This window comes from Balaenoptera acutorostrata, chromosome X, assembly GCF_949987535.1.
Source record: "Balaenoptera acutorostrata chromosome X, mBalAcu1.1, whole genome shotgun sequence".
Classification (NCBI taxonomy): Eukaryota; Metazoa; Chordata; class Mammalia; order Artiodactyla; family Balaenopteridae; genus Balaenoptera; species Balaenoptera acutorostrata.
This window is the reverse complement of record NC_080085.1, coordinates 48,350,826-48,363,323: the sequence shown is the minus strand read 5'-3', so window position 1 is coordinate 48,363,323 and position 12,498 is coordinate 48,350,826. Positions and strand designations below refer to the sequence as shown.

Genomic DNA, 12,498 nt, shown 5'->3' with positions numbered 1-12,498 from the left:
TCTCTTCTAGGCCTCATTTACTGCACAGTCCCATCTTTTGCTGGTCTCACCTCACTAGAGACCCTTGATACAATGAGGGGCCCCAGCACACTTGATCTCCTTTCAGATACAATCATCAGAATTTTCTCTGGTAACTTACAGTCCTATGAAGTGTGAAGTACAGTGTTAAGAGCAGGGAGGTAGGTGTTGATGTGTTCTCTCACCTTAGTGAGGACATGGTAGATATATGGGTACATAAGACCCCTTCGATGTCTGTGTTCAGCAACCCGCAAGACTTCTGGAGCTACTGGAGGTAAGGGCGGAATGGTGATGTCCATATGGTTCCTCGTAGACATAGACAGCAGAGATGGGATGTGGGGCTCACCATCACCCAGGCTGGCATCTGAAACTCCAGCATCGATGGGCTGTACCCAAGACCCTCTGTCACCATTTGGATCCTCCCATCCAGGCTGCTGCTGAAGTGTTTCTGTGATGTGACTAAAAGGTTTTAAAAGATAGTGTAGAAGAGAGAAAGGGGGTTGATAAAGACATTCCAACTCAAGATGTCTGTTCTGATTCCAAGGAATCTTAACAAACCCTCTGGAAGCCAGGATACTGGGTTATCACTGGACCTGATACCTTTCCTCTCAGTGGCCATCACTATCCTCCTGGCTTCTTTCATCTGATATAAACCAAAGCAATCAAAAGTCATGGGAACCGGGCTTCCCTGGTGGCGCAGTGGTTAAGAATCTGCCTGCCAAAGCAGGGGACACGGGTTCAAGCCCTGGTCCGGGAAGATCCCACATGCTGTGGAGCAACTAAGCCCGTGTGCCACAACTACTGAGCCTGTGCTCTAGAGCCCGCGAGCCACAACTACTGAGCTCACGCACCACAGCTACTGAAGCCCGCGTGCCTAGAGCCTGCGCTCTGCAACAAGAGAAGCCACCGCAATGAGAAGCCCGCGCACTGCAACAAAGAGTAGCCCCCGCTCGCCACAACTAGAGAAAGCCCACGCACAGCAACAAAGACCCAACAGAGCCAAAAATTTTTTAAAAAGTCATGGGAACCATTCTGAATCCTTTATACCTTATAAGAGGCCATGTTTAGAGTCCGCTCATGTTCTAAGGAAATAACTACAATTTAAAACCTCAGGAACTTCCCTCGTTGTCCAGTGAGTAAGATTCCATGCTCTCAATACCGGGGGCCCAGATTCAGTCCCTGGTTGGGGAACTAGATCCCGCACGCATGCTGCAACTAAGAAGCTCGCATGCTGCGACTAAGACCCAGCACAGCCAAAATAAATGAATAAATAAATAAATATAAAAACAAACAAACAAACAAAAACCCAAAAAACCCTCAAAGCAGCTCTGTCTCCCAGGAATAATCTGCTTGGAGGAATAATCTAAGAACAAATGAGCTTATATAAAATCTCACTGTTTTAATCCTCAGAACCCTGTCTTAGTTACCAAGCAATATAACTGCATATTCAACTGTTCCAATACCTCAACTCTATAAAGTCTTTCAATTTTTTTTCCATTCAACCTACTCCCCTTCACAAATTGAGAGACGACAGACATGATACATAGCACACCACTACCAGGGCTTCCCTAACCAGCTGCTACGCTGCCTTCTACCTCAGTGGCCTGGGTATCTGAAAATTACCACCTGTACAGGGCCCAGATGAGCATGAAGTAGCCAAGCATAGAGAGAATTTTCCCACTTCACTTAAGAGCAAAGAGTCACAGAGAAAAGCCAGGAACATACACTTTCCCACATTCCCTACCTAGGTTACCACAAAAGAATACAGATGCTTCAGAATTCTGTTCCCTGGGGTGCCTGTACAGATACTTACTCAGAGCTGGCTCCATTTGGCTCATCAGCATCAGAGGAAGAGGAGTGGGAAGAGTCTGGTCCCAAAGGAGGTGAGGCTTTGGAAGTCAGGTAATTGGGAAACTGGGATGCAGAGGAATCATAAGAGACAGCCCAACTGGCAAAGGGGCTGTCCTGCAGCATGGAATCCTCAGAAAAAGCATGGGATTCCCCCAAAGCATGGGGGGAGAAGAGAAGAGAGGAGTTGGGTCCCACTGGGAATGGTGGTGGATATTTCATTTTCTGGGGCACGTGGTGAGAAAACTAAAGGACAAAACAGACAGAAAAGCTCTTTATTTAACATTTTACCAGGCTCCAAGATGGTTTCCCCAGAAGTTGTGACATAGTGGATGATGCCAGTAGCTGGAATTGTTTGGATACAAGGAACCTACTGAGAATAACAAGAAATAATTCTAACAGTGATGTATGGACAGAATCCTCCAAAGGCAGGACAATGGACCAATCTATGTCTCCTAGAACCATTCTTCCAACATTATCTAATTTACCTTCACAATGCCCTAGTGGTTACTTATTTGGATGTTTTCTTTACAGAGTCCACCAGCCTCAAGTTGAGAACATGACATTCTGATAATACTGAATCACCCTAACTCCTTAACTCAGATTATAAAAATCGGGAAGCAACCCAAGTCTAACACTATCAAGTGGTGTCAAGCTTCTTAAAAGATAATTACCATTGGCTTTCCAGCAGAGATAGTGCCCATTTGATTTCGTGGAATGGGAGGATTTCCAAGTCGATTATTCCGAAAACCTGAAGCAAAGAGAAAGGGCTATCCTTTAGTCAATCTTAATAATTGTACCCTGTTATATTCTGCTAACCTCAAATCACCTGAGAAATTATTATTGATAAATAAGTTAACAATTTATTGAACAGCTACTATGCGCCATGCCAAGAACCTTACATAAATTATTTCTTCTGATAACAACCCTATTAAGGAGGTATCCTGAGCCACATTTCATACAGATGTGACTTGCAAAGATCACACAGCTAGTACATAGCAGAGGTAGAATTCAAACTCAGGCCTGACCCCACAGACAGGGCAATTTTACATATACCAGGCCACAACGGAGATTAGCACCAGAAGAAGCCCAAGCTAAGGAAATCGCATTGGATCCCATCTATAAATTCAAGAAATGAGGGCCCTGTTTCATGTCACCTCTCTTATTACATGGAAATCAAAAGGATGTCTATCAAATAGGAATGACTTCTAGGAGGGTGCAATACAAATAAGTGATTCCACTCTGTCCCAGGAGTTCCTGAGGGACTAACTCAGTTTCCTCTATAGACAGAGCAGCTCGGGGTCAAATGGAAGCCTTACCTAGAAAGGAGGAGGGACCCACTGGCAGCGAAGAGAGTTTGGTTGTGACTGAATAGTACTCAACTGCTTTCTTGAATCGTTCTATTTTATCTTCTGTCCTGGACTGGATGTTGGAACATCAAATGTTCAGAAGAAGAAATAACATGAGAGTGTCTTTGTCATGCAATTTATAATTTGAGAGTCAAAACAGTAGCAGAAATCAAATGTTTAAAGAAACCCAAGGGAGCAATTTTTCATGCTGCAGAAAAGATTAGGTAGGGAGAGAGCATTATAGAACATAAAAGCTGGAATACTTTAAAAAATTAAGCTTAAAAATAAATAAATAAAGTTTACTTACATTTTGTGCTATTCTAGAATGGTCACATGATCATTAGAAAAAATACATAAAGATAGGAGAAAAAAACTACACAGTACCATCACCCAAAGATATTTTGGTGTGCTTCCTTCCATTAATTTTTTTTTTTTTTTTTGGCTGTGTTGGGTCTTCATTGCTGCGTGCAGGCTTTCTCTAGTTGCGGCGAGCAGGGGCTACTCTTTGTTGTGGTGCACGGGCTTCTCATTGTCGTGGCTTCTCTTGTGCGGAGCACAGGCTGTAGAAGCACGGGCTTCAGTAGTTGTGGCACGTGGGCTCAGTAGTTGTGGCGCGCGGGCTTACTTGCTCCGCAACATGTGGGATCTTCCTGGACCAGGGCTCGAACCCGTGTCCCCTGCATTGGCAGGCGGATTCTTAACCACTGCACCACCAGGGAAGCCCTCCACTAATTTTTAAAATACATTTTTTTGTTGAAGTATAGCTAGTCTATTTTAATACACATATTTTTTCTATAGTTGATACCGTACTCGGTGTACAATTTCATACCTTGCTTTTATTACACTACATGATAATTTTGAATGGCTGAATATTTTATCATTATACATATATCATAAATTATTTAACTACTTCTCTAATACCTGACATTTAGGTTATTTCTCACATTTGGCTATTATAACTTACACAGAAAAGAACATATATGTACGTATAAGTTTTTTCTGGATTTCAGATTATGTCCATATGAAAATGTCCCCAAAGTGGAATTATTGGTTCAAAAGGTATGAATATTACAACCAGAACCACTTAAACATATACAAAATCCACAATGTGAAATCACTATATATCCACCAGAATGGCTAAAATTAAAGACTATAAATATCTAGCACTGGCAAGGATATGGAGTGACTGGAATCCCAATACACTGCTTGTAAGAATGTACATTGGTAGAGTTGAGAAAACAGTTTGGCAGTTTCTTATAATGTTAAACATATATTTGCCATATGGCACAGCAACCCTACTCCTAAGTATTTATCCAGGAGAAATGAGTACATATGTCCACCAAAATATATGAACAAGAATACTAACAACAGCTTTATTTAATAGCTCCAAACTGGAAATAACTCAAATGTATAGCAACAGAAGAATGGATAAATTATGGCATATTCATATGATAAAAAACTGTGCAGTAATAAAGAACAAAGGACTGATATATGCAACAACATGGACTAATCTCAGACATAATAATGAATGAAAGAAGAGACACACAAAAGAGTACATATAAAGTTCAAGTAGAAGTGAAACTTATCCATGGTGATAGAAAATACCGTTTACCTCTGCGGGGTTGGGGCTGATTGAGAAGGGGCTTTTCCTTATCAAACTTTTTCCAATGTAATTTTTAAATCCTCTTGAATATAATTTATGACCTTCATAATATTTCATCAAATAGAATATAAGATTAAAGTCATTTCTAATTTCTCGTTATAAATAGTGCTCTGATGAGCATATTTTTACATAAGTTTCTTGGGTTATTTCATAGGGCATATTCTTAGAAGTGGAATTACTAGGTCAAAGAATATGGTCATTTTCATAGACTCTTGACACATGATACTAAATCTCTTTCTAAAGCAGATGTCTCAAGTTATACTCTCATCATCAGTGCATGAGAGTGCCCAATTCACCCTATAGCCCCAGTGTTGAATATTTTCTACAAAAAATCATCTCCTAACTATAACATTTAATTTTACAGGAAAATTAAAAGGTATAATAAAAAAGAAAAAAATTTAAACAGTTATAATCTTATCTCTCAGAGTTTGTAATTGTTAACACTCTAAGATCTACACAGCATTCCAGATCTCTTTACTTGCATGCATGCAGGCACACAAATACAGATATCAAGATCTCCAGGTCCTCCAGCCTCACTTAGAAACAAAATATCACTCTCCTTTTTCAAAAATTGGACATAATTGTTTGAAAAAGGGTTTCAAATCTAAAGAATGTTTGCAAGTTACTGACTTACAGAATGACATGTGAATAACATTCCATTGCATCAAGGTTCCATTATATATTAATTATTATTTCCCTATTATATTTAATAACACATAATAATAACTAAAAACAATCTCCTAAGACATACAAGCCATACACAGAATCTTCCTTAATATCTCTACCTCTGTACCCACTCCCCTCCCCAAAAGTGACCACTGTTACCAGTTTGGTATATGTCCTGTCATAACTTTTGCTGTGTTTATACACACACATATATATGTACACCAATATGGTTTTGCTTTTTTCACATAAGTGGAATCTTATCATATTGTTTTTCAAATTGCTTTTTGCACTTAACAGTATGTCTTATAAACTATTATATGTCAGTGAGTATAGATCTATGGCCCAATGCCCTGAAATACTGAATTATGTGTACTTCCCTCAGTGTACCACTCTGTTCTGTGCCCTGAAAGGCAAACATTTACTCTTCCTTCAAGAGGCACCAATTCTATGAAATCTTTCCTTCTGTGAAAACTTTATTGTGTTTTTTTCTTTGTTGTACTTATTTATTTGCTTTTACCTCCCCATTTAACCTCAAGTTCTGTGAGGACAAAGAATGGTTTATTCACATTTATATCCTACTGTCTAACATGGGACCTTATCTATAGAAGTTCATTCAGTATTTTATATATGATTATATTTAATTAAGTCCTGCCCTTTTCTTTTAAAGATCCACAGAGACCAGAAGTAGCAGAGTAGAACCCCATACTTTGACACTATTACCTAGCAGTTTTTGTATGTTTGTTAAAAGAGCTCTCATAATTCTATAACTGTTAAAAATGTTTGTGAAAATTATACAACAATGAAAAATGGTTTAAAACATAATGTTAAGTGAAAAAAGCAGGCTAAAAATGACTACACTGAGATGACTACCACATCAAAACATACATATAAAGAGGACTAGGAAATATTTAGGGTGGAATTAGAAGCAAAGTCTCTATTAAAAATTTTTGTTTTGTTTTGTTTAGTGAAAAGTGGATTCTTGTTTTTAAGAATAGTCATTATCCAAGTTCCAAAACTCATGAATCTACAAAGGAAAGCAAAAGCTATAACATTAAAAATATTCACCACTCAATTGAGCACTTACAAAATTTTCCTCCATTTATATACAATGGAATATTATTCAGTCTCAAAAAAGAAGGAAATTCTGATACATGCTACAACATGTTAGAACCTTGAGGACATTATGCTAAGTGAAATAAGCCTGTTGTAAAAATATATATTGTATAATTCCACTTATATGAAGTACATAAAGTAGTCAAAATCAGAGGCCAAAAGTAGAATGGTGGTTGCCAGGAGTTGGGAGGGAGGAGAGAATGGGAGTTATCATTTAATGGGTACAGAGTTTCAGTTTTACAAGATAAAAAGAGTTATGGGGATGAATGATGGTGATGGTTGCACAGTATTATGAATGTAATTAATACCACTGAACTGTATATTTATAATGGTTAAGATGGTAAATTTTACGTGTATTTTACCACAATAAAAAATTGGAAGGAAAATTTATTCTCCATCTAAACAGTATCCCCTACTTAACACTAGGATCTCTCCCTACCCAACATGTCAATTTCTCTTTTTGTGAGTCAATCTCTTCCTAATCATCTCATGAAAACAGCTGAGAGTGCAATGCAAAGTAACAAAGTGAATGACCAAATCTGTCATAAAGGTCAGGATTTCCTATAGTCAAGGGACATGATGGAGGACTGCTCACATCATAGTAGAAGCCACGGATCAATGAGGATCTGTTGCAGTTAGTGTTCATCAATGGTGGAAGAGAGAATTATGAAAGATGATGGCAGGCAAGACACTTGAAAAGAGAATGATTTGAATATCAACAGAATGTAAGCCTTTTGGGAAAATAAAGCCCAAGTATACTTTTTATTAAAAAAAACAAAAACAAAAAACAACGCTCTTTATGATTGTGCCAGAAAGTTAAATGTGAACTAGTGGGTGCTAGACAGTGCTATCACAAAATTTTGTTAGGAAAACTTATGCCCCCAAAATCAAACACTGATTTCATTCTTTATTCATTTAAAAACATCTACAGAGAAGTTTCCATTCTGGATAAGATGGGGTAAGTGCCCTCTACTTTGTTCCCACTGAAGGTAGTTACAGAAACCAGGAGCCACTATTTGAAGACTCTGGGAGGAAGACCAGAATTCAAAGTACCATCAAACCAAGGGTGAGTTTAGCATTTCTTTATTCTCCAATGTCCCCTGGTGTGGACACAATGCAGCCTGAAATCTGGAAGCGTCCACCAATGTGGAGAGAGCTCCAGGAGAAACCCTAGTCCAGTTCTGGCTTGAAGAGTGGGAAAGGGGTCTCTGAAAACTCAAGAAAATGTATGGAAATACTCCCATTTTTCTTTTTCTTTTTTCTGTTCTCATGTGTGCCAGCCTGAAGCAAACCTGTGGTGGCAGCAGTGGCAATAGGGGAATAGCAGGAAGCTAAATCTCTGAATGAGGAAACTTCCTCTCTGATCAGAGAAGCAGTGGTCTCAATAGGGTGGAGTGAGCCTTCAATGCTTTTTCTCTGTCCTCCTGCTGCTTGGCCCTAGACGCTGAAAAAGGGTGGCCCAATGAACCGGGAAGTACTGAAGGGATTGCAAAGAGGGAGCAGCACATGTGTGGATCTGACACTTAAAACAGCAGACCACAGACTCTGAGAACTGAACAGATAAACCATTGCCCAAGTCCCAGACTGGCAACTGGGTGGCGTTCATTGGACTGATCCAAATAGGTTTGCAAAGGCTTTGAAAATTGCACTGACATTGAAACCAAGGCCCACAGTAGGATGGTGAGAACTTGTGGTCTGAACTTAAATGGGTCAATTGCCTCTTAAAACAAAACTGCCAACATTCCCCACTATATTGAAATAAGACTAAGAACCTCAAAACATAATATTCAAAATATCCAATCCAAATTTACTTGGCCTGGGCATAACCAGGAAAATCTTAAATTGCATGGAAATAATCAATATATGCCAACACGGAGATGACACACATGTTGAACTTATCTGACAAAGACATTATGCAGCTTTATAAAAATGCTTGAAGGTAGGAGAAACACTTTTGAAACAGAAAGATAGAAAATCTCAGCAAAAATAAGTAGACCTTAGGACCTTTCCCCTAGATCACACTTTTTCTCTATTCACTTTAATTCTCAACTCAACTTTAAAAAAATGTATACGTAGTAGGTGATATTTAGCAGACATAAAATCAAAATCAATTCGACCTAAATGTCAGGACCCTGAAAAAGACTATCATTCCACTGTTTAAATTCTGTAATTGCTAAGAACAAAACTTTGCTTGTGTTTATCCTCACTGTTTCTCTTTTACCCAGAGAAAAACATTCTTTGAGTAGGTTTAAAATAAGAATAAATAATTTAAAACTCAAAAAAAAGAAAATCTCAGCAAAGAGAGATAATACATAAAGAAGAACCAAATGGAAACTTTAGAATTTAAAATACAATACTCTTACTGTATAGCACAGGGAACTCTGCTCAATGTTATGTAACAACCTAAATGGGAAAAGAATTTGAAAAAGAATAGCTACATGTATATGTATAACTGAATCATTTTACTGTACACCTGAAACTAATGCAACATTGTTAATCACCTATACTCCAATATAAAATAAAAAGTTAAAAAAATAAAAATAAAAAATCTATACTCCACTATAAAATAAAAATTAAAAAACAAAACAAAACAACAAAAAAAGAAACAACCTCAGGGACTTCCCTGGTGGTCCAGTGCTTAAGGGGACACGGGTTCAATCCCTGGTTGGGGAACTAAGATCCCACACATGCTGTGGGGCAGCTAAGCCCACGCGCCGCACACCAAAACTAGAGAGAAGCCCGCACACCACAACTAAGACCCAACACAGCCAAAAATAAAATAAATAAATAAATATTTTTAAAAATTTAAAAAAGAAATAACCTCAAAAATAAATAAATAAATAAATAAAATACAATACTCAGAATTTAAAAAAAAACTCATTGGATGGGTTCTACAGCAGAAAAGAGATGACCAACTTCAATAAGTGGTGCTGGGAAAACTGGACAGCTGCATGTAAAAGAATGAAATTAGAACACTCCCTAACACCATACACAAAAATAAACTCAAAATGGATTAAAGACCTAAATGTAACACAGGATACTAAAAAACTCTTAGAGGAAAACACAGGCAGAACACTCTCTGACATAAATTGCAGCCATCTTTTTTGATCCACCTCCTGAAGTAATGAAAATAAAAACCAAAATAAACAAATGGGACCTAATGAAACTTAAAAGCTTTTGCACAGCAAAGGAAACCATAAACAAAACAAAAAACAACCCACAGAGTGGGAGAAAATATTTGCAAAAGAAGCGACCAACAAGGGATTAATCTCCAAAGTATACTGTGTTGGCAAAATGTTCACTCAGGTTTTTCCGTAAGATGTTACAGAAAAACCGGAGCGAACTTTTTGCCAACCCAATACAAGCAGCACATGCAGCTCAATATCAAAAAACAAACACCCAGTCAAAAAATGGGTGGAAGATCTAAATAGACATTTCTCCAAAGAAGACATACAGATGGCCAAAAAGCACGTGAAAAGATGCTCAACATCACTAATTATCAGAGAAATGCAAATCAAAACTACAATGAGGTATCACCTCACACTGGTCAGAATGGCCATCATCAAAAAATCTACAAATAATAAATGCTGGAGAGGGTGTGGAGGAAAAGGAACCCTCCTACACTGTTGGTGGGGATGTAAATTGGTGCAACCATTATGGAGAACAGTATGGAGATTCCTTAAAAAACTAAAAATAGAACTACCATATGATCCAGTAATCCCACTCCTGGGCATATATCCAGAGAAAACCATAATTCAAAAAGATACATGCACCCCAATGTTCACTGCAGCACTATTTACAATAGCTAAGACATGGAAGCAACCTAAATGTCCATCAACAGAGGAATGGATAAAGAAGATGTGGTACATATATTCAATGGAATATTACTCAGCCATAAAAAAGAATGAAATAATGCCATTTGCAGCAACATGGATGGACCTAGAGATTATCATACTAAGTGAAGTAAGACAGAGAAAGACAAATATCATATGATATTGTTTACACATGGAATCTAAAAACATGGTACAAATGAACTTATTTAAAAAACAGAAACCAAGTCACAGATGTAGAAAAACTTATGGTTACCAAAGGTGAAAGGCATGGAGGGATAAATTAGGAGATTGGGACTGACATATACACACTACTATATATAAAATAGATAACTAATAAGGACCTACTGTATAGCACAGGGAACTCTACCCAATACTCTGTAATGGCCTATATGGGAAAAGAATATAAAAAAGTGTGGATATATGTATATGTATAACTGATTCACTTTGCTGTACACCTGAAACTAACACACCATTGTAAAGCAACTATACTCCAATAAAAAAAAATTTTTTTAACATCTTTATTGGAGTATAATTGCTTTACAATGATGTGTTAGTTTCTGCTTTATAACAAAGTGAATCAGTTATACACATACATATGTTCCCATATGTCTTCCCTCTTGTGTCTCCCTCCCTCCCACCCTCCCTATCCCACCCCTCTAGGTGGTCACAAAGCACCGAGCTGATCTCCCTGTGCTATGCGGCTGCTTCCCACTAGCTATCTATTTTACGTTTGGTAGTGTATATATGTCCATGCCACTCTCTCACTTTGTCACAGCTTACCCTTCCCCCTTCCCATATCCTCAAGTCCATTCTCTAGTAGGTCTGTGTCTTTATTCCCATCTTACCCCTAGGTTATGAAAAAAATTTTTTAAAAAAGAAAAAGAAAAGAGATGGCCAAGGAAAGAATCAACAAAGTTAATGATGAATCCATAGAAATGATCCAGTGTGAAAAACAGAGAGGAAAATAATTTTTTAAAAAACAGAGTCTCAAGTATCTATGGGGTAATAACAAAAGGTCAAACACTGGTGCCATTGTAGTCATGGGAGGAAAGGAGAATGTGGAACAGAAAATCTGTTTGAAGAATAATAGCTGAAAACTTCTCAAATTTAGTGAAAGATATACTTAGAAATTAAAGAAGCTCAGCAAACTCTAAAGAAGATAAATTCAAAGAAATCCATGCCTGATACATCACTGGAAAATTCTACCAAACAATTAAAGAAGAAAAACACCAATTCTACACAATCTCTTCCAAGAAATGGAAGAGGAAGGAATACTTGCCAATACATTTTATGAGTCCTGCATTACCCTGATATCAAAATCAAACAAAGAAAACACACACACATAAAAACTACAGTCCAATATTCCTCATGAAAATACATGTAAAAATACTCAATGAAATACTAGTAATTTATATCCAACAATGTAAAAAAAGAATAATACATTTTTACCATATCTTGGGAATGCAAGGATGGCTCAATATTCAAAAATCAATGGACTAAAGAAGAAAAAGCACATGATCCTATCAATAGACATACAAAAATACATTTGACAAAATACAGCACCCATTAATGATAAGAACTTTCAGTAAACTAGGAATAGAAGAGATCTTCCTCAACCTAATAACATGCATCTACAAAACCTATAATTATACTTAATGCTGACTGAATGCTTTCCCCAAATATCAGGAACAAGACAAGGATATCCTCTCTCAGTAGTCCTATTCAACACTGTTTAGAAATCCTAGATAGTGCAGTAAGTCAAGAAAAAAAAAGGGCATACAGACTGGAAAAGAAAGAACTAAAATTGTCCCTATTCACTGACAACCTGATCACCTATACAGAAAATACCAAGAAACCTACTGAAAAGCTCCTAGTGAGTTTAGAAAGGTTGCAGCATACAAGGTCAACAAACAAAAATCAATCATATTTCTATATACTAGCAATGAACAATTAGAAACTGAAATAAACAAAACAATATCCTTTATAATAGGTGCCTGCAATATGAAAT

At 37.4% G+C, this 12,498-nt stretch overlaps 1 protein-coding gene across 5 annotated transcripts in view; it reads right to left on the bottom strand.

Annotated features, from left to right (window-relative positions):
- The window catches only part of FAM120C (family with sequence similarity 120 member C), a 176,675-nt gene that overhangs the window by 112,514 nt on the left and 51,663 nt on the right, over positions 1 to 12,498 (bottom strand). For all 5 annotated transcript variants that reach the window (XM_057538056.1, XM_057538052.1, XM_057538054.1 and 2 more), the window contains exons 5-8: positions 3,186 to 3,288; positions 2,541 to 2,617; positions 1,832 to 2,112; positions 204 to 477 (exon numbers count right to left, since the gene is read on the bottom strand). In XM_057538056.1, the coding sequence (XP_057394039.1) occupies positions 204 to 477; positions 1,832 to 2,112; positions 2,541 to 2,617; positions 3,186 to 3,288 (735 nt within the window). The remainder of the gene's footprint in view (positions 1 to 203; positions 478 to 1,831; positions 2,113 to 2,540; positions 2,618 to 3,185; positions 3,289 to 12,498) is intronic.